The following is a 25,356-nucleotide window of genomic DNA, read 5'->3' on the forward strand; positions in this document are numbered from 1 at the left end:
CACTTTTTTAAAAAAAGAAACATTAGTAGCACTTTTCTCTGTGTAACTTTAGAATGCTTATCTGCCCCCAGACAAGCATAGGGCTCTACAAATAAAGTTACCCAAATGTAAGTGATAAGTAACAAAAATGATATTCAAAGAAATCATAAGAACAAGTATAGGCTATAAATGATGGTTGGAAAGTGGGTGTAATGTACACAAATGACACACATAAAGCAAAAGATGTTCAGTTTTTCTTTCCCCAACTTAAAGGGGTTTTTCAAATAATCAAAAGGAAACCTTTCCAAAGCAGTCTACAGACTTAATGCAATCCCTATGAAAATACCAACAGCATTTTTCACAGAACTAAAACAGACAATCCTAAAGTTTGTATGGAACCACAAAAGACCCTGAAGAGCCAAAGCAATCTTGGAAAAGAAAAACAAAACTAGAGATATCACAATTCCAGACTTCAAGTTATATTACAAAGCTGTAGCAATCAAAACAGTATGGTACTGGCACATAAATAGACACCTAGATCAACTAACATGGAAAACCCAGAAATGAACCCACAATTATATGGTCACTTAATCTTTGAGAAAGGAGGCAAGAATATGCAACGGGAAAAAGACAGTCTCTTCAACAAATCGTGTTGGGAAAACTGGACAGCAACATGCAAATGATACAAAATAGAAGATGCAGAAATGCATCTAGAATGCAAAAGAATGCAAAATAATGAAACTGGACCACCTTCTTACACCATACACAAAAATTAACTCAAAATGGTTTAAGGATCCAAATGTAAGACCTGAAACTATACAAATCCCAGAAGAGAGCATAGGCAGTCATTTCTCTGACATTGGCAATAGCAACATCTTTCTACATAGGTCTCTGAGGCAAGGGAAACAAAAGCAAAACTTTTGGCACTACATCAAAATAACAACTTCCGCACAGCAGAGGACACGACCAACAAAATTAAGACAGCCGACTGAATGGGAGAAGATATTTGCAAGTGACATATTCAATAAAGAGTTAGTATCAAAAATACATAAAGAACTTATATAACCCAACACCAAAAAATACAAATAATCCAATTAAAAATGAGCAGAAGACATGAACAGACATTTTTCCAAAGAAGACATTTAGGTGGCCAACAGACACATGAAGGAATGCTCCACATCACTCATTATCAGGGAAATGCAAATCAAAACCACGATGAGGTATCACCTCACACCTATCAGAATGGCTAATATCAACAGCACAAGAAAGAACAAATAGTGGCAAGGATGTGGAGAAAGGGGAACCCTCCTGCACTGTTGGTGGGAATGCAAACTGGTGCAGCCACTGTGTAGACAGTATGGAAGTTCTTAAAAAACCTAAAAATAGAACTACACTATGATCCAGTAATTGTACTATTGGGTATTCACCCAAAGAACATGAGAAACACAAATTCAAAAGGATATATACATGCCTATATTTACTGAGGCAGCATTTACAATGGCCAAATTATGGAAGCAGCCCAAGTGCCCATCAATAGATGAATGGATAATAAAGAAGTGACTGTGTGTGTGTGTGTGTGTGTGTGTGTGTGTGTGTGTGTGTATAAAACTTCCAGCTATATATATTACTGAGTCTAAAAAGCAACGAAATCTTGTCATTTGCAACAACATAGATGGAGCTACAGAGTATAATACTAAGTGAAATAAGCCAGTGAGAGAAAGACAAACACCATATAATTCCATTCATAAGTGGATTAAAACAAATGAACAAGGGAAAAAAGAGACAAACCAAAAAAAACAGAGCTTTAACTACAGAGGACAAACTGATTATCACCAGAGGGAAGAGGGGAAGGATAGATAAAATATATAAAGGATATGAAGAGTACACTTATCTTGATGAGCCCTGAGTAATGTATGGAACTGGTGAATCACTATATTGTATACCTGGAATTAATATAACACTGTATGTTAATCATACTGAAATAAAAAAAAAAAAAAAAAAACACCAAAAACTTACAAAGGACACCTAGGAATCATAAAATCGGAACTGGAGTCCAATGTTGGCAAAGAGATAACAATGCAAATTCACTAAAAGGTTCTCCAGGCTCAGATAAATCATAAGTCAAATTATAAAAGACTATAGCAGATTAAAAACACAGCACTGACATGCCCCTTCCTTTCAACCACAAAGCCATGGCCACTCTCAGGGACTGGCCAGGTGAGCACAGTTGTGCTCCCTATGGCCACAAAGAAGTGAGAAGGACCCAGACGGGCCCAGACTCTCACCTGAGGGTGAGGCTGGACGTGGAACCTCGGGGCAGGGCAAGCATGTGCAGTGTCGGGCCTGCTAGTGAGCCCAAGGGTCCCAGGATGGGTGTTTTCCTGCCTATGACCTTGTGATTCTGTGACTCTGTGTCAGACTCTGTGAGAACCTGTCTGACCATGTGACTGTGTCACTGACAGTATGACTTTCTGCACAACTGTGGGGCTCAATGTGATGAAGAAGAACCAGTGAGAAAGACTGAGATGGAACAACCATGAGAGAGGAAGAAAACCCAAGTGTGGTGTTCTCAAGGCCAAGTGCAGACAGCGTTTCAAGAAGGAGGTGATGCTCAGCTGCCAAATGCTGGCACTTGGCCAACTGGGTTGAAGTGCCATCAACTAACATGGAGAGCTGGATTTCACCAGGTTTGCCAGGGCCCTATCCCCAGAGAGCGCCCCAGAGGAGGAAGGAATCATTGGAAGTTCTGTTTTTTATTTGTTTTTTAATTAAAATATAGTTGACACACAATCTGTTGGAAATGTTAAAGATGTGTTCCAGGGGTTGGTAACATTCAGGGAAGTGGTTATCATCCTTTTTCAGTAGGAACAAGGTCTCTTGGACCAACAGTCAAAGGAATCTATCAGATGTGATGATGGAGACTGATAGGAACCAGGACTTCCAATTTCTCATCCAAATGTCCCTTTATTGGTACAGAAGAAAGAGGTTGGATGATAGACAGGGGGCAACAGGCCCACACAGGGGCTAGTGTGACATCAGGAAGGTAGTTCCAAAATAGAACATTATAAAGCATTAGCGTCCCAGGAGATGAAAACAGAAAGCCTCACAAACATGGTTTTGACTAGCACATTTCAGAGAGGCTAGGAATGTGACGGCCAGTTTCAGAGGCTGAAAGGACACAAAGGAACCACATCACAGGGAGCTTGCATGTCTCATAAAGATGTGCAAGGAAGAGACCAGGAATGCAAGGATTCTTGTCAACTCTTCTGACATCAGCTGAGTGTACCTATAGATGAGAGCTTAATGGTTAATTTGATAGATTAAAAAAAATAATAATTAGTCATCATTGAACACATCAGAACCCGTGTACAGAATGTTCTGGATGAGATCAGTGTACATGATAGCATTTAAATGATATGACTGAATGCGATCATCATGGAGAGGGCCAAGACTGAGCCTTAGGGGGCTTGGAGGACATACAGCAGAGGAGAAGCAGAAACTGGTTTAGTATGAGAAGTGGAACAAAAACACTCTTTAGAAGTTTGGAAGAAATCTTGTAAGTGGCTTCAGAGGCCTGGTGAAAAAAATAAAATAAAAATAATAGTGTTTCAAGAAGCCAGGGAAGGGCAACTGTCGCAAAGGCTAATGGAAGGTTAAGTAAAGGGGTCCGAAAAGATGGTGAATGGGGGGCACTGGCAACTAGATAACAGCATAGGCGTGGTGGGAATGGATGCCTGAGGAGAACGGCTTTACAGAGAAGAGGCTTACACGTGTACGGATAGGGAGTGAGCGAGGGCAATGCTTTTGAGGATCTGTGCTCTTAAGGAGGACAGAGAAAGGATACGGTAGCTGGCAGGATCAGGGTCAAAAGATAGTTTTTAAAGGAAGATGGGAGTGTTTTGAAGGTATGCTTGTATTGTGAAGTAAATAATCCAGAAGAGAAGAATACACTGATGACAGAGAAAGGAGATTACTGCCAGCCATAATGATGAATGGGAAGTGAGATAAGAACATGGGACAGAGTGGAATCCAAGAAAGCCCGTAGGAAGGCAAGAGGGTGGGAGGTTCTGGACAGGAGTTGGTGGTGACAGGTGGTAAGAATTCAGCCTTAGGACAGAAGTCACATTTTGTTTGTTTATGTAATAAACATGTATTAATTTATTTACCAAGATATTACTTTTTACAAACATTAATTTGCATTGTTAATTTGTGGATATGGGTATATCAATATCAATTTATAAAATAATTTAGTATTTATATATAAGTGTTATAAAATACCTATGAATTGTTAAATATAAATAAACAAATGTATTCCACAAAACAGGCAAGAAGGAGAATATATAAGAACAGATGCAGGCACAATGGTGAACTTGGGGAGTAGATAAGTGACTCTTGTGTGATTACGTTTATGTTCTCTGAAACTCTGACTCAGTTCTCAAAGGAGAGATCTGGAGAGTGGAGGGTATGAAGGGTGTGGTGGATGGAGGGGGTGCATGGATTCAGGTTTGAGGTTGCTGGGATATGCATCCTAGAGTAAAGGGGCCAAATGACAGCAGATGGTTGTCAGAGATTAGATGTCTGAAACAGATTTCTGAGGTGCTAAAGTGATTGTCAATGGCACGGTTTAGTACAGGACCACATGAGTGTGAGATAAAAGGGGTCAACAATAAGACTGTTGGATGAGAGAAGCCAGAGTGATGGACATAGTCCAACAATGGCTGAAACCACCAAAGAATAAGAGGGGAAGGACTGGCAGCTCCATGGACAACAGCACAAGGAAGCTGAGGGAGGGAGAGTCTGATAAGAAGGACAAAAGTCAAACAGCCAAGGCTGAGCAAGGAGGATACTCCAGCCGCCCCCATGTCTGGTAAGAGGGCACTGGGGAAAAACACCTGCCACTTAAGAGGGCTGTATGGGCAATGTCCTCAGAGGACAGCCACAGTGCAAAAAGGGGGAGGGTGATATAGGGAACAGATTGTAGTGGGGGGATGCTATGACCCACCTAGCTTCAACGGCTCAGCTGAATGGTTTGTGTGAAGGGGAAGGGTTCGCAGGTGGGTCCAGGTGTGGGGAGTACAGAATGTGCAGGGCAGTTTAGGGCTGACTGGGGAGACTTGGATTTCAATGGTGACTGAAGGGTCTGGATGATGAAAAGTGATGAAAACACCAGCCTAGAGGTGAAAACACCAGCCACGTGAACACCCATGCCTGCCAGCCTTGTCCATACCTGGAGGTCTTCTTGTCTTATGACCTGTGATATGGGGTTTGATTTCTTTCACAGCTGCTGTCAGAGACAGCTTCTGTGGCTCGTTGAGTTATGGTTCTGGCCCCACGTGCGATGAAGCTTACCTTCCACAGCTGTTACACCTACACAAACACGGGCTTTCCCTCTTGGATTTCCCCACTATGACCACCTGGCCATTACATGCCATCCATCTTCCTCCAGGCCTTTCAAGACAAAGTTTCAGCTTCCTCGGGCCTTTGACCGTTTGATTTGTTACATTACTCTTAAAATGTATTTGTTTTGGTACAATGCAGACGAAAAGTGTGACAGGCCTGATATCTGGAGCTAACTTGGTTCTCCTGCTTTTAGCAATTTGTTATTGTGAACAATGGATTAACTATCGAAATAAAAGGAATTTGCCAATTTTTTGAAGACTACTATTTGTTGATAGCTCAGGTCCACCGGGAAGTCTGTAAACAGGGCATGTTTCATTGAATGCGTGACATTACCTCCATGATTCTGGTGATAGATGCCAGGTTTCTCCGGACTTGAAAGAGGCGTATAGGGGGAGCAGGTGCCTGACCTCCTTTCTTTGATGTTCCGTTCTTGTAAATAATGAGCGGTTTGTCTTTGAACAAACTCAGCAGGTGAGCAGGCTCTTTGCCTTGAGAGACTCGGATCTGGGGGGCAGGGGGGATAAAAGAAACGTAATAAAGGGTGCAGTGAAAGAAGGCTGTATTTCCACATGTGTTATTTTCCCTTTTGAAAACAAAACAAAAAACAAATTAAAAATGAAGCGCAGAAGGCATGATGATTAACAGAAAATATAAGTTAATGCAAATCAAGCACAGTTTTCCTGCTGACTTAAGAATCTTTTACTCCAGACACAGCACCCTGAGCAGTTTCTTCTCAGGGGAAACATCACCATACTGTACCACTCTCTGCTTCCAGAAAGTATAAACAAATAAGGCTGTTCATCTACATCTCCAAAAGAGAAAAACACAACAAAGTCCTTGTGTATGCCATCATTTATAAAAATTACTTTTTTCAAGAGCACCAACACTACAGATGTTTAGTGATATATTTGTTTCTGAAACGTTTTGGATCTTGTTCAGAAGGTGAAGAGATGTACATTTAAATGCTTCCCAAAATAAGGCAACGCCAAAGCATATTTATTATTTCTACATCTCTACAACTATGAGATGAAAACATTGTGATAATCTGGAGATGAACAGATTTCAATCCAAACATCAAAAGCTGGCAAAAACAAAAATTGAATATATTTTCTACTTCTTATCTATAGAAATGGTAATAGATTTGCTAAATATAACCGCTTACAATACGTAATATAAGGACTCTTCAGGATAAAGAAATTGAAGAAAGTAAATAGTAAATCATTTAACTTCACCTAGTAGCTGAACACCAGATATTGGATTAGAAACAAATCTCCTGTTTCTTACATAAATTACTGATGCAATTCCTTACACAAACAGCTCAAATTTTGTGTCAGTTCTCTATTTTCTTCAATTATTTTGCTCTATGCTAAAACTGAACTGTCTCAGTCACCCTGGTGTGTCTTTTGTTAGAAGCCAAGTAAATGGGAATGCTGATGTACAAACCATAGCCCGGAGGCCTAGGGAGCACTAAAATAACTAACTTCACAGATATTTTTCTTTTTTCTTTTCTTTTTTATTTACTTATTTATTTTTTAAAGTTAGTTCTACACCCACCATGGAGCTTGAACTCACAACCCTGAGATCAAGAGTTGCATGCTCTACTGACTGAGCCGGCCAGGCACACCCCACAGATATCTTTCAATTAGCAAACATGCAGATAAGCAAGTAGCAACTTATGCAAATGTCTTTTAAGTCACAACTCCAAACTTGGGGTGACATTGAGAAAACCTCAACTGCCAACACAAAAAAAAGTGGGCCACTGAATAAGACTCATTTTCCACTGCTAAATTAAGATAAAAGAGATAAAAGGTAAATTGAAAAATCTTCACTACAGTTAATACACTCTGCAAAGGAATGTTTCAAACAGCAGTGCAGGACTGGAGTTGTTTATATATTATTGTAAACTACTGCCATCTAGTGGTTAAACTACACATTACCATTTCATAGTGAATTTAGGATTCACATTGGCTAACAATGAATGCAAATTCGTTCATTGGGTATATCAAGTATTTTATTATGAAATATAGAATTTATAAAGCACAATGCATATCTTCAAAGTTTTTGCATAACTTGGTAAGGAACACTTTAAAGATCAATTAAATGACTGCTGTCAGTTCTTAGCCGGAAATATTTCTTTCTTTTTTAAAAATGTTTATTTATTTTTGAGAGAGAGAGAGAGACAGGGCAGGGGAGGGGCAGAGAGAGAGAGAATCTCAAGCAGGCTCCTTGCTGTCAGTGCAGAGCCCGACTTGGTGCTTCACCTCATGAACCATGATCTCATGACCTGAGCTGAAATCAAGAGTCGGATGCTTAACCGACTGGGCCATCCAGGTGCCCCTAGAACTATTTCATTCAAGAAGTGAATACAATAGTTCATGGGAAAGTAGAGTTAAGTGAATTTAAAGAATTCAGTCATCTTGCTAATTTGTAAAAAATTTAAAAATTGGGTCGCCTGGGTGGATCAGTCAGTTAAGTGTCTGACTCTTGATTTCAGCTCAGGTCATGATCTCACAGTTTGTGGGATGGAGCCCCGCATCGGGCTCTGTGCCGACAGCGGCGTCTTCTTGGGATTCTCTTTCTCCGTCTCTCACTCTTGCTCACTATCAAAAATGAATAAATAAACTTAAAAAACTAAAAATAAAAACAAGTAAAAAGTTAACATGCACCTTTACATTTAGATTTAACTTGCTTTAAATTTAGGTCTAACTTCCAGGCAAAGATGGAAAAAAAAAACCAGCTGGAAAAACAAATTTGGCCTACACAGCTTAGACTGTCTGTACTAAAGTATCTGACTTACCTCTCTATTTAATTATTATTTTTTAAGAAGTAATGACACATTTACAAAGACTTGAAAGCTGGAAAGTGAGCTGCTATAAGTAATAACTTGGGTAGAACAGTTTCATGTCAAGTACCTGTCAGTTCATTTGGTTCCTTAGGTCTGTTAATACGTTTTTTTGGTCGTTGTTTTTTTCATTTTGTTTGCTCCTTATTTTCCAGAATCTGAGAGAACTACCATGGCATGAGAATAGGAACATTTAAATTCCAAAATGAAAAAAATGTAGTATTTAGAAAATGTTCAAATTCCCATCCCAACTTGAGACGAAAGCTTTAACTAGTTACTGAGCTAGCCAAACTTCAACTTGTATGAGTTCCGGGAGTAAAAATAGCCCAACCTGCACAGCCTGTCCTCCGAGCGACCTATCCAACTGAACAGTCAGGAATGCAGATGTAGTCAGCTCGTCTCTTGTGGCATTTGCTCCTTGCCTGGAGGAACCAAAGTAAAGTCATTTAGTTTGTATTTGAGTTCTAAGACTTTCTAATGTAGGCATTTCAGAGACTTAAGTCATCATGAAAGATCAAGATGAGACCAACTGTTTTGACATGATATGGCCATAGAAGCTATCGTTTTTTGAAAGTACGAACATTAGGCAATGAATTGCCCTGTGTATTGCCTAGAACTATACATGATAATTATTTTTTATCCCCATTTTATAGGAAAATAAATCAAGGCCTGGCTCCTTACATATAACTTAGCTAAGTAAAATATAACTTAGCTAAGTAATCAGGTCTGTCTGACTTCAGGTTGAAGCTACCTATTTTGGGAATCCATCTCTGCAGTAAAAATAACCCATTTGAGTAGAACATCAGCCTAACCTATTAGGCTGTCTATTAAAAGTATCCTATCTTTACATGAACATTTGGTGACCATAGTAACAAATGTCTGGACCCAGGAAAATTAAGGAAATAATCATAAGAAGTAGGCAATGGAGAGGCCCCATCTTGTCTAGGACGACAAGGAATTACTAATAAAACCATAAGCGAGGCTGAACTACCAGCGGCCCAGAAAGGGGTCAATAAATCAGTTAATCCAGTTCATTTGCAGTTTCTCTTCCTAAGGAGCTTGTGCCTAGAACTCCAATCACTAGCTTAACCTGTAAGGCAACCTTTGGGAGATCTGCTTACTTGAGGAGTTTGTGAGGGGGAAAAACCAAAGCACTGAGCAATGGTTGTTTCTAGCCAATTCTCCCATCTCTGTCTGACTAGGGGTTAACAGGAGGTATACTAATTAGAAATACTAATTCTGGAACTGGATTTCAGAAGTTAACCATACACTTCTGAAACTTTAAGAGTAACCTACCTGTCTCATACCCAGAACAGATTACCAATAACTTCCTATACCGGGCAACACACACATATGTACACATATACACACAGATATCCCAAAACACTGGGTACAGGAAACAAGTTTTGTTTATTTTAGAATGTTTCATGGCACCAGCAGAATCAAATGATATAAAAATATTCTAAAAAGGGCAGCAAGAAAGAAAAACAAGGACATGCTCATGTGAGGCACACATTTAAAAGAAAATAAAAAGGTATCCTTAATAAAGACATCATAAAAATGTAGTCCATAGTCTTTTAATGCTAATAGCCTAAATTTTCCAGGAGCCAATAATGCTAACAAAAGCTTCTGTGAGCTACTGACAGCAGAGCAGGGAGTAACACAGAGCTGAGGATAATAGCTGGCTCTCCTAACATCCGTCATTTCTCTGTCGCATCTGCAGTTTCCTAATTATTTCTCCATTTCCTTTTTTTTCCCCCCTGCAGGAAAAAACTTCAACTGACTATAGACAATATCACCAAACTTTTGTCTCGATTTCCTTTTTTTTCCCTGCAGTATTTCAACCAGCAAACCTGGAAAGCCTCGCCTAACTTTCACCTTCTGACACTCCTAATAAGTTTTTCACTACTTATCTCCAGCCCTTCTTCCACTTGCTGTCAAAGTGACCCATGCTCCCATCCACAGAGATTAACACTAATTTGTTTTATGGATCTATGACCTAAGGGGTCAAATACTCCACTTGTACAACGAAGACATAATAAAGTTGCTCTTTTCCCTAGTTTTGAAATCCTTTTCTTGGGGGGGTGGAAGGGGAGAGCAATCTCCCTGACATGATTTCTTCTTTATAAACCTTTGGCACTTGTTAGTTGTTGAAAATGAATGCTGCATGGAAATAGAATTTATTGCATCGAGAGATTCATCACTGCCATTGTTCAGTGTTTGTTCAATTTCAATTACCTGACATTCCAGAGAAAAGACCATTGGCAAAGTTATTTTTCTCCTATCATGTTAGAATATAAGTGGTTTTAGAAATTAAAAAGAAACAACAACTTTGTGTATTCAGTAGGTGACAATCCTTCACCTTTTACTGTGCCTCCTGGACTTAAACTACTTATACTCCTGTTTCAAAATGATCACATAAACTGGGAAGTTGTTAGTTTGAAAGCTAATCTTCAGGAGATCTGCTTGTTTTCTAAATGTCTCTTCACTACCACTATAGAAGCGCTTGAAGTCGTGCAAACCATACATTAACACACTTATATGTAACATCTGTGGTATTAAATGGCAAAGACTCTCAAAATAAGGACTCTCAATACCTAATTTATAGTCTTGATATCTCAAAAATCATAATTATCATCACAGATACCTTGAACACATCAAATTGGAAAGAAGAAAATTAAATGACCACCCCTTCCATCCCAGTCCCATCCCAACGAGAGGAACTATGAAGAGTGTGGCATCTTCTCACATTTTTCCCTTAGAATTTTTGAGAGAGAGCCAAACCTGTCTTCTTCTCAAGTTTCTTATCTCAGTGAATGAAACACTATGCCTTTGTGCATGGACCAGAAATCTGGGTGGGGGGCACCTTTATTTGCTCATCTTCCCTACTTCCCAAAACTAGTCTTTCAGATGTCAACTCCTTAACACTGTACAAACTTACCTTATGCATTCCCTGTTGCCCTTACGCTGAGTTCTGGCCACATTATCATTCAACTGGGATTATTGCAACACATTCCCAGTGGCCTCCCTGCCACCAATCTCCTCCCATCAGTCCATTCTTTTAGATGTCAACCCAGAATATTTTCTTTAATATGAAAGCCAATCATGCTACTCCCCTAAGAAAACTCCTTGACTGACATCTCCAAGGACCTGACACTAAAGTGTATCCTCCCCAGGACGGTTACAAGGCCATTCACAATTTGACTCCTTATAATTTCTCTGATTTTATCTTTTGCTTCCTAACTTTGCTGCAGCCATATGTCATTACTAGTAGGTTAGAGCACCCTTACCTGCATTGCTTAGAGCAACTTCTCTATTTGCTTGTCTGCCTAGCTGCTACTTCTGCTCCAACTAAGATGTCACTTCTTCTAGGAGCTCTTCCCCAATAGCCTAGAAGGGGGTTTGGGTGTCGGTCTAGAACTCTCCAAAGATCACTTAGCTCGCTTTTCTCTTAAAATCCTCCATACTTCATTGAAATGCTTGTTAATAATCTGCTTCTTTTTTTTTAAAGTTTATTTATTTTGAAAAAGAGAGAGAGAGGGCGCGTGCATGTGCGCATTTTCAGGAGAAGGGCAGAATGCCAGGGGTAGAGAATTCTGGCAGCGCAGAGCCCAATGTGGGGCTCCATCCCACAAATCACGAGCTCAAACCTGAGCCTAAACCAAGAGCCAGATGCTTCACCAACTGAGGCACCCAGGTGCCCCTGATCTGCTTCTTTTTAAAATAAAAATTCTTGGGACACGTTATATAATTTTCTCACCACTGTGTCTTTAGTATCCACCTAGCACAGTGCTTGGCATATAGAAAGTGCTCCGTGAATACTTGGAAATGATTTGAGAAATAATAACCGCAATGAATGTTTATAATCTGATTTAGTCTGTTTTAGTTATATTCACATTGTTATTTATGTAGATTACAAATTTTTAACTTTTCAAAATATTCTCTTGAATTGCTTGTTTATTAGTCTTTCTTGATCTAAGCACCACAATCACATTTTTACATACAAAAGAGCATTAAGAGGCAGACCAAAAAACAATATAGAAGAAAAGCTGACTGGGAATGACTGGTTTATCCCTATAAATGCCATGCTTTGCACAAACACCGTTCTGAATTACAATTGTAGAAGAGGAAACTGCAAAAGAAGAACATAGCTTATACCAGGGGGTAGCTACACTCAGCTGGAGAATTAAAGAGAGCGGTAGATCAAGGTGTGAAATGTTGCTTCACTAGTTACAACAGTTGTGAATTTGGGTTAAGTTACTTAATCTGTTTGATTCCCTCCTCCCTTTTTGTCTTTTGAAAATAACCTGGTTGTGAGGAAGAAACATAATATATGGAAACATCCAGCACTTTGCTGACACAAACATGCTGCTCAAAAAAAAACAAAAACAAAAAAAAAGTTGCTATGAAGATGACATCATAAACACTCAGTTAAATAGCTAATGTTAATCTTTAATGGGATATGATGTGACCCATTGCCTAAGGCAGTGACTGTTAATCGCAAAAGGGCATATGAATCATCTGGGGTTCTCATTAAAATGCAGGTTCTGCTTTAGTGGGCCAAAAGCAGGTGGTGGAATTCTCCATTTCCAACTAGCTCCCAGGTGATGCTGATGCTTCTGGTCCCTGGACCACCCTTTGGTACCAAAAGCCTATAGGATAAAGATAGTCATCCCAGTCTCCTGAACTTAGTTGGGCTCAATGCACTGGTCAGTGTACGTGATAAGTGGTCACACTGTAGGGATGGAGGTGACTCTCTCATCTGGTGGGACCCTCACCATAGAGAAATGTCACCATATCAGCAGAAACTTGTGTCCATGTATATTCAATACACCCACTGAAGTTTGCCATCACCATGTAGGAACATGCTTCACCCTTGCACCATCCAGTTTTAAGATCTTTTTTTGAGAAATTTTTTCCCAGTCTTCTCAGAAATATTTTACCAGATTTCACTATATTAATAAAAAGTTTGAGAATCCCACATGATTATGATTTGTTATAGAATCCCCATCCCTTTGAAACAACTCAGCCATGGTATGTGCATCTAACTTATCTGATTGGACACTCCCCATTGAACAGGGCCTTGGCATGGACTCTAAGTAAACTTAACCTTCAAATAACCCAAATCATTATGCAAAACTGTATAAAGTATGGACACAATGGCATTTTTTTTCTCCTTTACTGCCATGAATTTCATGGGGACCAAGAGTAAAACTGTATCAGTTTTTACTGGAGTATGAATCAGAATCATAAATTTTATATATATTATATAAAATTATTATAAAATTTATAATATTATAAAATAATATTTATTTTATATAAATTATTTTAAATAAATATTTATTTTAATATTAAAATAATAATATAAAAATTATAATATTATAAAATTATATTATATATTATAATAATATAATTATATTATTATTATATAATATTATATATATAATATATATAAACCCTTCCTTAGAGGGTTTGCCTCACTGCAACTCTGCAGTCTCAATCAGGATGGGCCTCTGTGAATTTTAACAATAAGAACACCTGGTAGCCAGTGCTGGCCAGCTAGAGTGTTAGCTTGCACAGAAGATGAGACATTCAACTACATATCTACTAAAAGAACACTACCTATGGATACCAAAACCTTTTTTCCTAGACTCGAAAGGATGATTTTTATCTAACCCCTACAAAATACAGTTAAAACCATATTGAAGAAAATATCACATGCATGCTATACAAATCTCACTGGGGTAACTATAGGATAATTCTACCCCTCTTCCAAGAAATTTAATGAAATGCAACTTTGGAGCAAAATCTGTCCTCCTTGGAACTTGAGATCTTATGAAAGAGGGACACCTACCACGTGTAGATAATTTGTCCTCTGGGATAAGTGTAGAGTATAATGTAGCAGTCTCCACCATAGAATTCACCATACGAGTTCCGGTCGATTTCAATCCTACCATTATTTTCTACACGCCAAATCTGAAAGGAATCGAATGTGCATACCAAAATTAACATTTTCTTGATATAATAGTACTTATAAGTTAAAATTTTTTTTTTGGTTTAGATCTATTATTAAATAAGTTTATATATATATAAACGTTATATATATATATAAACGTATATATATATATATATATATAAACGTTTATTCATTTTTGAGAGAGAACGTGAACAGGGAAAGGCAGAGAGAGAGGGGGACAGAAGATCCAAACTGGGCACTGTGCTTACAGCAGTGAGCCAGATGTAGGGCTCAAACTCAGGAACTGTGAGATCATGACCTGAGCCAAAATTGAACTCTCAACTGACTTAGCCACCCAGATGCCCCAATAACTTTTTAAAAATTTATTTCTTATTTGAGAGAGACAGAAAGAGAGAGAAAACGTGTGCATTCAAGTGGGGGAAAATGGCAGAGGGAGACAAACAGAGAATCCTAAGCAGGCCTAAGGAGCCCTATGTAGGGTTTGATCTCATGACCACAATGTGAGCCAAAATCAAAAAGAGTCAGACTCTTAACTGAGCCACCCAGGCGCCCCTTTTTATTTTTTTTCTTTAGAGCCTAATAAAAAATTCATAAATTACTTCTCTAATTAGCTTACAAATTAAGCAATGAGACCAAATTTTATCTATTTGACAATTTGTTTACTGCATTTCTAATCAATTATATAAATTTTTTGCATCCTCTCCATAGTACTTAGCTCAGTTCTGAGCGTATTGATTAATACATAACTATTGCTTCATTGACTAGTGAAAATAGCACTAGACTCCAGTGGAATAATGAACTAAAATATTCAGCTCAGAAATAAATCTCTTAGTTTGCATCACATTTCTCATCCATTGGGAGATACCTTGTTTGTTTATTTAAAAATATTTTTTCCCTGAATTTTAATCCATGAAACTGTTATCTTCTCAGGCAAGAGTGGCAGATGGAGACCACATAATCAAGACACCGATTGCATGATTGTTTTTAAAAGGTGCCATGTAGGCAGAAGACCGAATGCACAAAAGTAGGAGAACCATTTTTTTTTTTCTAGTTTCTCATCCTCATCACAGATTAAAGACACTCCAAGTTGGAGAAAGCAGAGCTGTAGATGAACCAGGAAAGTAACAGGAGAGAGCACGCCAGGCACTGTGCGCATGCCCGCCCTCCTGGGCAGGGGCAGGGTACACCCCTCGCTTCGAAATTTAGAGAGATGAGCAGGTGGCAGAGCTCGCAGACAGAAGCCTTCCAGCGTCATCCTGGTGAGCAGAGGAGAAACCCCAGAGCTGCCAGGCTAAGCCCAAAAGCCTAGAGAGAGCCCCAGATTTCAGCAGTCCTGGGGTGACTCAGGAGGACATCTCTGAGACGCAGTGACCTGTGACAAACGGAGAATGCAGTGGGAACATAGTTGGTGCTGGGGAGCCAAGTCTGCCATGAGACCTGCTGGGCAGGAGAAAGACCCAGACCAGAAGCTGAGACCCCTCTGCCATTTCTCCTTTCACCGTTCCCACAACCCTGGACACCTTAGATTCTCACTTCATGCCTTTCAAAAAGAGGAAAAACTGCGTCTTAAATCTCTTTACCCTATACTTTGCTCCAAATATTGGTGGTAAGCCTTGAGAATACGAAGATAAAATATTCAATTCCTGCCCTCAAGGAACTAACAAGAGGTCTAGGAGGAGAACTTTCTAAGTAACTGAACAATTCTGCTTTGTAAGTTTGTAAGTTAATGAACAGTACGATGGGTTCTGTGAAAAATACTGGTTGGTTTGAGCATGTTCCAGTATGGGAGGAAAGGCTTCTCCAAGAGATGCAGCTTGTGACTTAACTGAATTACAAAGGAGGAGTGGGGATGTTAGCCCGAGGGAGGAGGGGAAGTGCCCTCAGGCAGTGGAAGGGTGAGGCAGAGAGGACAGCCAGGATCTAGGCACTGAAGGCCTTGTAGGCCCAGCTTAAGATGAATATTCTCAGGAAGACTATGCAGAGCCATTAAAGTATTTTTTTTTATTATTTAAAAAAAATTTTTTTAATGTTTATTTTGGAGACAGAGACAGAGCATGAGTGGGGGAGGGGTAGAGAGAAACAGAGAGAGAGACAAAGAATCTGAATGAGCCTCCAGGCTCTGAGCTGTCAGCACAGAGCTTGATGCAGGGCTTGAACTCACAGACCGTGAGATGATGACCTGAGCTGAAGTCGGATGCTTAACCGACTGAGCCACCAAGGTGCCCCCTTTTTTTAATTATTTTTAAATTTTTTTTAACGTTTGTTTATTTTTGAGAGATAGAGACAGAACACAAGTTTGGGGATGGGGGTGGGGCAAGAGAGAGAGAGAGAGAGAGAGAGAGAGAGAGAGAATCTGAAGCAGGTCTCAGGCTCCAAACTGTCAGCACAGAGCCTGCTGCGGGGCTCCATCTCACAAACCATGAGATCATGATCTGAGCCAAAGTCGGAGCCATAACAGACTGAGCCACCCAGGCGCCCCACCATTAAAATATTTTATAATAAGATGTGACATTACCCAGTTCTCATTAAGTGAAGTGACTCAAGAATAGAGTGTGGTGAGAGCTGAGTTAGGGAGAGTTATTAGAGGGTTATTAGCATTTTTGTCAAAAAAAAAAAGAGTAACATCAAACAATTTGAATGCTCTAAAAATATCTGTGATTTTAGCACATGTCCAATTTGCTTTGGGAATGCCTGTAAGCTACAAGAAAGGACTAACTAATGATATTTGGTACAGTATCACTGGACAATCCCAGTTCCAAGAGCTGGAGCGATTCTGGACCAGGGAAAGAGACGGCTGGGTTCCACATCTCTAAGATGACGTCTCTAAGGATGAGATTCTTGGAATCTCAACATACACATTGTAAAATAGGATTGAAGGTCAGAGATCATCTTTTCCAGCTTTAAATTCCCTGACTTAATATATAGTCATGGGTCACCTTTATTCATAAATAAAATTCACATTTTACAAAGTTTGTAGTTTCCTGAAGTTACATCTCCAAGTGCACTGGCATAAATGGGCTTGGTGAAAACAAAAAACACAAGCAGAAATAGCCAAATACCTCCACTTTGCCAGAACCATCATCCACCATATTGTGCTGGGCTGCCATCTGCGGAGAACTATGTAGTTTTGAGGCATCGAAAGGAATTTGTTTTATTCGAGCCACTTTCTCGGTGACGTACACTTTCCCGAAGCCATCACTCTGATCTTTATCTCTCCAGTCCTTAAAGAACTGTTTGAAGATTGGTGTTTCCCCTCCTTCTGGAAGAACTTGAATCTAAAGTTAAAAAAAAAAAAAGTAATTATGCAGCGGAAAATAAGAGACTGAGGAAAAACATTCAACCAGGGATGGAGAAAAAAACTAAGGAAACGAAAAAGATTGTCTTGGCACCTGTGATGACAGATGTAAACTTAGAAGCTGGGATTCTTACCGGAATGTAAGATGGAAGGTGACCAAATATGAAGGTAAAACAATCCAATGCTTTTTGTCACAACTACAGTGACTGCCACTGAATTTGGATGTGTGAAATAAGAACAAAGTTCTTTCCTATGTTACCATTATAGTCAAACACACTGGACTGTTTTTCTGCATTAGGTTTATAAGAGGTCTGTGACCTGGAAGAAACAATCTCATTGTGTTACTTGTGCTAGGATGCAAAAATGAAGAGAAAGGATGAGTCTGAAAGATTCAGAAAAGGAGGAGTAACTAGCAGGTATCTAAGCTCATTTCAGTGAGGCCAAATATTGTCTGGCTATCAGCCCACGTCTGTACAACTTGCTCTAAGGACTAACTGAAAAGTGCTCTCAGTTAACTCAACTGTGGCTGATTATCTTGACTGAAATGCTGTGGAGGAAGCAGATAGGGTCTTATTTTCATCATACAGCCCCACAGAAGGGATGATCTTCAGTTTCTGCAAAATTCCATCCAAAGTTATGGGCCTAGCTTTGTAGGCCCAACAGGATACCATGTTGCACACATGTAAGTGAAGAGTGACTCCCATGCATATATTACTTTGAACCAAATTCTCTCATGAGTTTTGTGGCAATATGAGGAGCTCCCATGTTCTTTTTTTTTTTTTTTTTTTTCTAGCCAGTTCATGTCCACACATACTTGGGTATTGGTGGAATAATTCATTTGCTTTAGAAATTCTTCAGCTGTCTTCATTGCAGCCTTTCTCTCCTGGGGATTAGCATCTTTACCTAAAATGGAAGATAAATTAAAAAGACAGAATCTCGGGGCACCAGGGTGGCTCAGTTGGTTAAGCATCCAACTTTTGATTTTGGCTCAGGTCATGATCTTGCAGTTCATGGGTTTGAGCCCTGCATTGGCTCTGCTCTGACAGTGCAGAGTCTGCTTGGGATTCTCTCTCTCTCCCTCTCTCTCTGCCCCTTCCCTACTCTCATTCCCTCACTCTCTCAAAAAAAAAAAAAAAAAAAAAAAAAAAAATTAAAAAAATAAAATATAGCATTAAAATAAGAATCTCAGAGAGGGAAGATATTATATGATTAATAAATACTTGCACACCAAGCAGTGAACATAATTATAATTTAAATAGAACACTGAGAATGGTAAAAATTTCCTAGTATGTTAAAAATATTTAGAAATATCATAATGATCACTATTTTATATATACATACGTATATATATAAAGATATATATATATATATATATATATATATATATATATATATATATATTTTCATGTTTCTCTAATGCTTTCTTTAACCCCATCATTTCTGGCAAATGATACCAGTAGGAAGAAAACATGGTGTCAATGTCTGCATTTTATATGAGCTGTTTACAGGTCAAGTCTCAAAAAGATAGACTTTTTTTAAAATCAGAAAAAGGGGCACCTGGGTGGCTCAGTCAGTTGAGTGTCTGACTTCAGCTCAGGTCATGATCTCGCAATTAGAGGGTTTGAGTTCCATGTCAGGCTCCGTGCTGACAGCTCAGAGCCTGGAACCTGCTTCAGATTTTGTGTCTCCCCCTTTCTCTGCTCCTTCCTTGCTTGTGCTCTGTCTCTCTCTCTCTCTCTCAAAAATAAATAAATGTTAAAAAAAATAAAATCAGGGGCGCCTGGGTGGCGCAGTCGGTTAAGCGTCCGACTTCAGCCAGGTCACGATCTCGCGGTCCGGGAGTTTGAGCCCCGCGTCAGGCTCTGGGCTGATGGCTCAGAGCCTGGAGCCTGTTTCCGATTCTGTGTCTCCCTCTCTCTCTGCCCCTCCCCCGTTCATGCTCTGTCTCTCTCTGTCCCAAAAATAAATAAACGTTGAAAAAAAAATTTACAAAAAAAAAAAAATAAAAAAAAAATAAAATCAGAAAAGATGTTTTCTTTACGCTTCTACAGAAATAGCTGTATACCTGAAGCACAGCCACAATGTCAATGGCATTTTTTACCTTTCCATACGAAAATTTGTTTTGCAGCACCGTGGTCCAAAATAAAACATTCTTCAGAAAGTAGCATTGCCATGGAGAAGGGGTTTTCTTCTGCCACCACAGTCACTCTCATGGATCCACTGGCATCTGAAACCTAATATAAAAACCATGAGCTTGTTTGTAGATAATAAAAAATGTTCTAAAATTACATTATGGTGATGGTTGTACAACTCTATAAATGTAATTAAAAACCATTGAACTGAATACCTTAAATGGGCAGGGAATGTAAATTATATCTCAACAAAGCTGTTTAAAAAAAAAAACATGGGGCGCCTGGGTGGCGCAGTCGGTTAAGCGTCCGACTTCAGCCAGGTCACGATCTCGCGGTCCGTGAGTTTGAGCCCTGCGTCGGGCTCTGGGCTGATGGCTCAGAGCCTGGAGCCTGTTTCCGATTCTGTGTCTCCCTCTCTCTCTGCCCCTCCCCCGTTCATGCTCTGTCTCTCTCTGTCCCAAAAATAAATAAACGTTGAAAAAAAAATTAAAAAAAAAAAAAAATCCACGAGCTCAATTATACCCTAAAAGTCTTTTTAAAAGACTTTAACAAGACTAAAAGATAACCTACTGAATGGGAGAAGATATTTTTGAATGACATATCTGATAAAGGGTTAGTATTCAAAATATATAAAGAACTTCTATAACTCAACACCAAAAAACTCCAAATAATTCAATTAAAAATGGGCAGAAGGGGCGCCTGGGTGGCGCAGTCGGTTAAGCGTCCGACTTCAGCCAGGTCACGATCTCGCGGTCCGTGAGTTCGAGCCCCGCGTCGGGCTTTGGGCTGATGGCTCAGAGCCTGGAGCCTGTTTCTGATTCTGTGTCTCCCTCTCTCTCTGCCCCTCCCCCGTTCATGCTCTGTCTCTCTCTGTCCCAAAAAAATAAATAAACGTTAAAAAAAAAAAAAAAAAATGGGCAGAAGACATGAACAGACATTTCTCCAATGAAGACATCCAGATGGCCAACAGACACATGAAAAGATGCTCAACATCCCTCATCATCAGGGAAATTAGTAACGGGTCACCTGGGTGGCTCAGTCGATTGGCCATCTGAATCTTGATTTCAGCTCAGTTCTTGATCTCACAATCATGTGAGATCATGAGATCAAGCCCTGCATTGGGCTCTGCACTGACAGTGTAGAGCCTGCCTGGGATTCTCTCTCTCCCTCATTCTCTGCCCCTCTCCCAATTGCTCTGTCTCTGTCTGTCGCTCTCTCAAAAATAAACTTAAAAAAATAAATGAATAATACTTTAAAATTTTTTTAAAAGTCTTTTGGGGTAAAAAAAAAAAAACACTAATAAAAAGCTAAGTTTTGACAGTGGACCTAAAGCATCAGAAAATGATAGTGATAATAATAATAGCTAAGGTTTGTTGAGATTTCTATATATTATAAGCACCAGGCCACGAAGTTTACATGATTAGTTCCTAAACTGCATAGCGATCATTTCAACTAGGTTATAATCTTACACATTGCACACATGCAAAAGCTAAAGCTTAAACATTCATTCATTTAACATTTACTGAGCACCTGTCATATGCCAAGCATTGTGCTATGGAGGCGCTGGTGTATTACGGTCTAAGCTCAGATTTTTTTTCAAATTAGGTCCTGCAATTTAAGCATACTTCGTGTAAACTGTCAAAGTAAATTTCCTCTATCACAAATAGTTATTTACTTAGACTCTTGAAGCTTGGGAATAACCACAAAACATTGTGGGGTTTTTTTTTTTTTTTTAAGGTGGAGGTGGTCTTGCAAAACTGAAAGTGATATTAATGCCCAGGTTGGAAGTCCCTGTTTTTCAAAGGCCAGCTAGTAGACTGTAAGGTAATCCTGGGCACTGGATAAATATGCACATTCCAGGGACTTCCCTAGATCAGTGGTGGGGTTTTGCAGCATTGTCGTGGGGCTTGAATTCTGGTTTTTTTTTTTTTTTTTTTTTTGGAAGCTATCCAGGTGATTCTGCTTCCCAGCTTTGTTCTGCAATTCCAAATTAAAGTATTTTCAAAGAGACTTTGCGTTTTATATATATGCAATACATTACAAATCCACTAGAGGGAGAAATGACACATTTTCACATTTTAAAATATTTCTTTAGTTTATTATAATGCTGTCCAAGAGGGAGAACAGTTTTATTTGATGATGTAGCATAAAAAGTATTTGTTAAGTTGTTGAAAATGGGTTTTAGAAACAGTAATGAAAAAAAGCTGCCACGAAGTCCAGAATAACAATCTTTGTATGGCTTATATTAAAATCATCAGTATTTAGCAGAAGTGGTAACCACATTTTCCTTTGCCTTCTAGGAAGAAAAGACTCCACTTCCCCTTTACAAAATGCAAGTTATAATACACAAGTTAGTAACTTGATCTTCATTCAAAATGAGATTCTGAGCTAGAAGTTCCCTTAAAGAAGAGCAAATGTAACTCCTTCCTGTGATGCCAGATGACTACTTAGCTCTGCAGGAAGATTAACCATCTGCTCCCAATCATGTGCTTGGAAAATTATAAGGGGAGGGAACTCTTAAAGGATCCCATCTGAGCAATCTCCTCATCTGGTGCATTTGTGGCTTCTGTTGCCTTCACCAGCAATAAAATCATAAAATGATGGAGTTGGAAAGAACCTGAATAATCTTCTAATGTAATCTGTCTTTTTTTTTTCCAGCTAAGAAAACTGAGGCCCACAATGGTCATCTCTTGCCCAGGGCCACCCAGTGGGTTATCACCACAGAGGTGTCATGGAACTAGGTCTCAAATGCCCAGGACAGGGCTATGTTTACTCTGCTTTGATTTGATACCTTTTCCCTCCTGCAACAAAGAAAGTTTTTATTATGGCTAAACAGGATATTTAAAGTAACATGAAGATTTTATAATTTATCAAGACTTTATAAGAAAAAGCTTATGACACTTGGTTCTACTCCTGAAACCAATACTACACTGTATGTTAACTAACTTGAGTTTAAATAAATAAATTTTAAAAAAAGAAAAAGCTTACCAAGTATTTTTATCCCATGAAGGAAAAATTTTATTAAATGTCATATATCAAAACATATTGTTGCAAACTAGCACAGCAACAATATATAATTTTAAGTTGTAGCAATTATTTCACTTATTATTTTTCATTTTTTAATAAAAAAAACAAAAAGCAATAAAAAGAAAAATTTTAATAAGCATACTAGAGCAAAGAATGGATTCTACCTACACATTTCTCTTTCAGGGCAATGATAATTATCAGCTATCCCAGAGAGTCCCTCCCAGAACAGGCCTCCTGGCTGCATCCAGTCCAGGAAAAATAATAGAACTCGCTAACAGTAAACTCACCATGTAGAGTTTAGCCATTTTCCTGTTGGTTATGTCTGCTATGGTGTCGTCATCATCGTCTCCATCCCTAAGCTCTGGCTTTGTCCCTAAAACCTGGAAAACAGTGAACAGATAAAAGATAAAGACCTCTCATTAAAGGATGCAGAGTTAAAAAAAGAAAAAAAAAAGTAAAACTTCTTAGATTTCTAAAAACAGAGATTATAAAATATTTGCCATTAAAACGACCAGGCTCAAACATTTCTCACCAATCATATTGCATTGGCCTTTTCCCATGGATCAAATAAATCAATCGCATTAAGTAAACCAACACTGAGTTTGCTCATCCTGGGAACTTCCAAGGAAATAAAATCCTACACTCGAAAGCAAAGATGTTCATATTATTGAAGACGAGCAGGAATCAATTAAAATATGAAGTCTAAATTCACTTCCCTAACAATTTCTTCTTGTGACCTCTGCTTCTAGAATCAATCTATAGGATTAATTACAAAGACTTGGATCAAATTACTGTTTGAGGGTGGAGTACCATTATCATTACTGACATATTATAGGGTAGATAAAGGACCAGTTCTTGACCACATGATACTATATTTCCTACTGTGTATTTGGCACTTAGAACAGTGTCTGGGGCATAAGAGATGTTCGATAAGTAGTTGTCAAGTGAATAAATGAACGTATTTATTCTTTGCATATATAAATAATCTAAAAATTCAAGGACATAAAACATTCAGCAGAAGGTACATTTGAATCTGCTTTGAGTTTCTACACACTTAAAATCACAAAAAATAGGTGTATAAAGCAACTTAATTAAACCAATCAACACAAATGTCATAGAATGTTAAGGACAGGATAAAAATATAAACTTACTCTAAGCAATGTGACTTTTATAACAACATACACATAAATTCAAGTTTAGAACATGCAAAGGAGGTATTCACTTAGATTCAGTAATATTTCATATGCAACGAAATTCCTTGCATACTGTGTTTTATATTCATTAAAAATACATTGCGTGAAAATACCTACTGCCAAATACCAGGCAACAATAAAATGTACATAAATTCTAATCCTTGTTGGAGTATGAGCACTGCCTGGCATTTAGAAATTCACTAGAGAACTTATTTTCTCTGGGAACGTGCTCATCTTTTTGTTGACACAACGATCAATAAAACACTTCAATTATTGTACATACTAAATGATTACAATACAGTTTTTAGTTTTTGTTAATAGTAGGATCAAAACAAAAATTACAACACTTGCAATCAAAGGCACTTTTTAAAAATGGCTCTACTGTGCTAGATGTTTGTACAGTTTATAAGAAAAAGAAAGGGCTCTTCAAACACCCTTTTGTGATTTTACTCCAACCAAGAGAGTGGTTTTGAACCAACAGTTTAAGTTGAGGACTTACTAATACTTGGAAGTTTCCCAGTGGGTCACGTGAGTCTGAGATTTAGAGCACACTCTAACTTTTAATTTTTAGACAACAATCCCCATATGAGCCAAGGATCTTAATTAGCTTCTCAAAGGACTGTAGCACATTTGGGAATTGAACTCACAGGATTTACCAGAAACAGGCTTAACTCCAGGGGTAGGCAGATGCTGTACATTGTCAGGTATCCTCAGGAATCATTTTAAAATTCAGTTCAATAACTAAGCATTTACCAAATACCTCACTGGGATATACAAATGAGTTTCTAACCACCTTCCTAAATCTTAAGGGCTTTACATCTTGTCTAGAAAGAGGAAAATAATTAAACATGTTCACCTTCTCAACTATGCCTTAGGTTTTCATCTTTAAAGTAAACTATAAATACAGCTTTACTTTTTCTCTATAGATAGGATAATACATAAATTTGAAACACTCAAAGGGATTAGCATTTAACTCATGAAATCCTTTGTGTGTGGAATAACATATATTTTGACAATTTAAAGAGGAAGGGAAACAGAGAAGACTTATCTGAAGATGTTCCTTAAAAATTTCATCTATTGTTCTAGCCAAGACCTGTCACTCAAGCTTGGAGTCTCCCCATCCCTCCCGTTCCTTCAATCATTTTCCATAAATTTCCACTTAAGAGTATCTTCATCCTTTTACATGCCCCAAACTGAACTTAGCTTTCCACGAAACTGACCATTCTCAATTCTCAATTTGTGTCAATGAATCTCTATTCTATTTACCTGGACTTAAAATCATTTTGAATACTTGTGGTCCTCCATTTTGAATCTCCTACCAACTTAGTCATTAAAGTCTACTTCTTTATAATAATGTTTGGAGTCACTGATTCCTGTCTCTTCCTTAATTTCCACCTTAGTGCAATCCCTCATCACCTCAGGGATAAGTTCCACCTACACCTGCCAGTTCCCTCCTGCCTTCAGGCTCACCTCATCTTTTCATTCAGACATTGGCCTGTACATACACTGGC

General features: G+C 38.6%; 1 protein-coding gene across 1 annotated transcript in view; it reads right to left on the reverse strand.

Moving 5' to 3' along the window:
* Positions 1-25,356, reverse strand: part of SCIN (scinderin) — an 83,098-nt gene that overhangs the window by 9,163 nt on the left and 48,579 nt on the right. Inside the window, exons 5-11 of the mRNA XM_086695208.1 lie at positions 22,940-23,032; positions 19,595-19,727; positions 18,308-18,396; positions 17,258-17,473; positions 14,076-14,197; positions 8,553-8,643; positions 5,713-5,883 (exon numbers count right to left, since the gene is read on the reverse strand). Coding sequence (XP_086551334.1) covers positions 5,713-5,883; positions 8,553-8,643; positions 14,076-14,197; positions 17,258-17,473; positions 18,308-18,396; positions 19,595-19,727; positions 22,940-23,032 — 915 coding nt within the window. The remainder of the gene's footprint in view (positions 1-5,712; positions 5,884-8,552; positions 8,644-14,075; positions 14,198-17,257; positions 17,474-18,307; positions 18,397-19,594; positions 19,728-22,939; positions 23,033-25,356) is intronic.

The sequence above is a fragment of the Puma concolor genome, chromosome A2 (assembly GCF_028749965.1).
Source record: "Puma concolor isolate L17-30 chromosome A2, mPumCon1.1.hap2, whole genome shotgun sequence".
In the NCBI taxonomy this organism is placed as follows: Eukaryota; Metazoa; Chordata; class Mammalia; order Carnivora; family Felidae; genus Puma; species Puma concolor.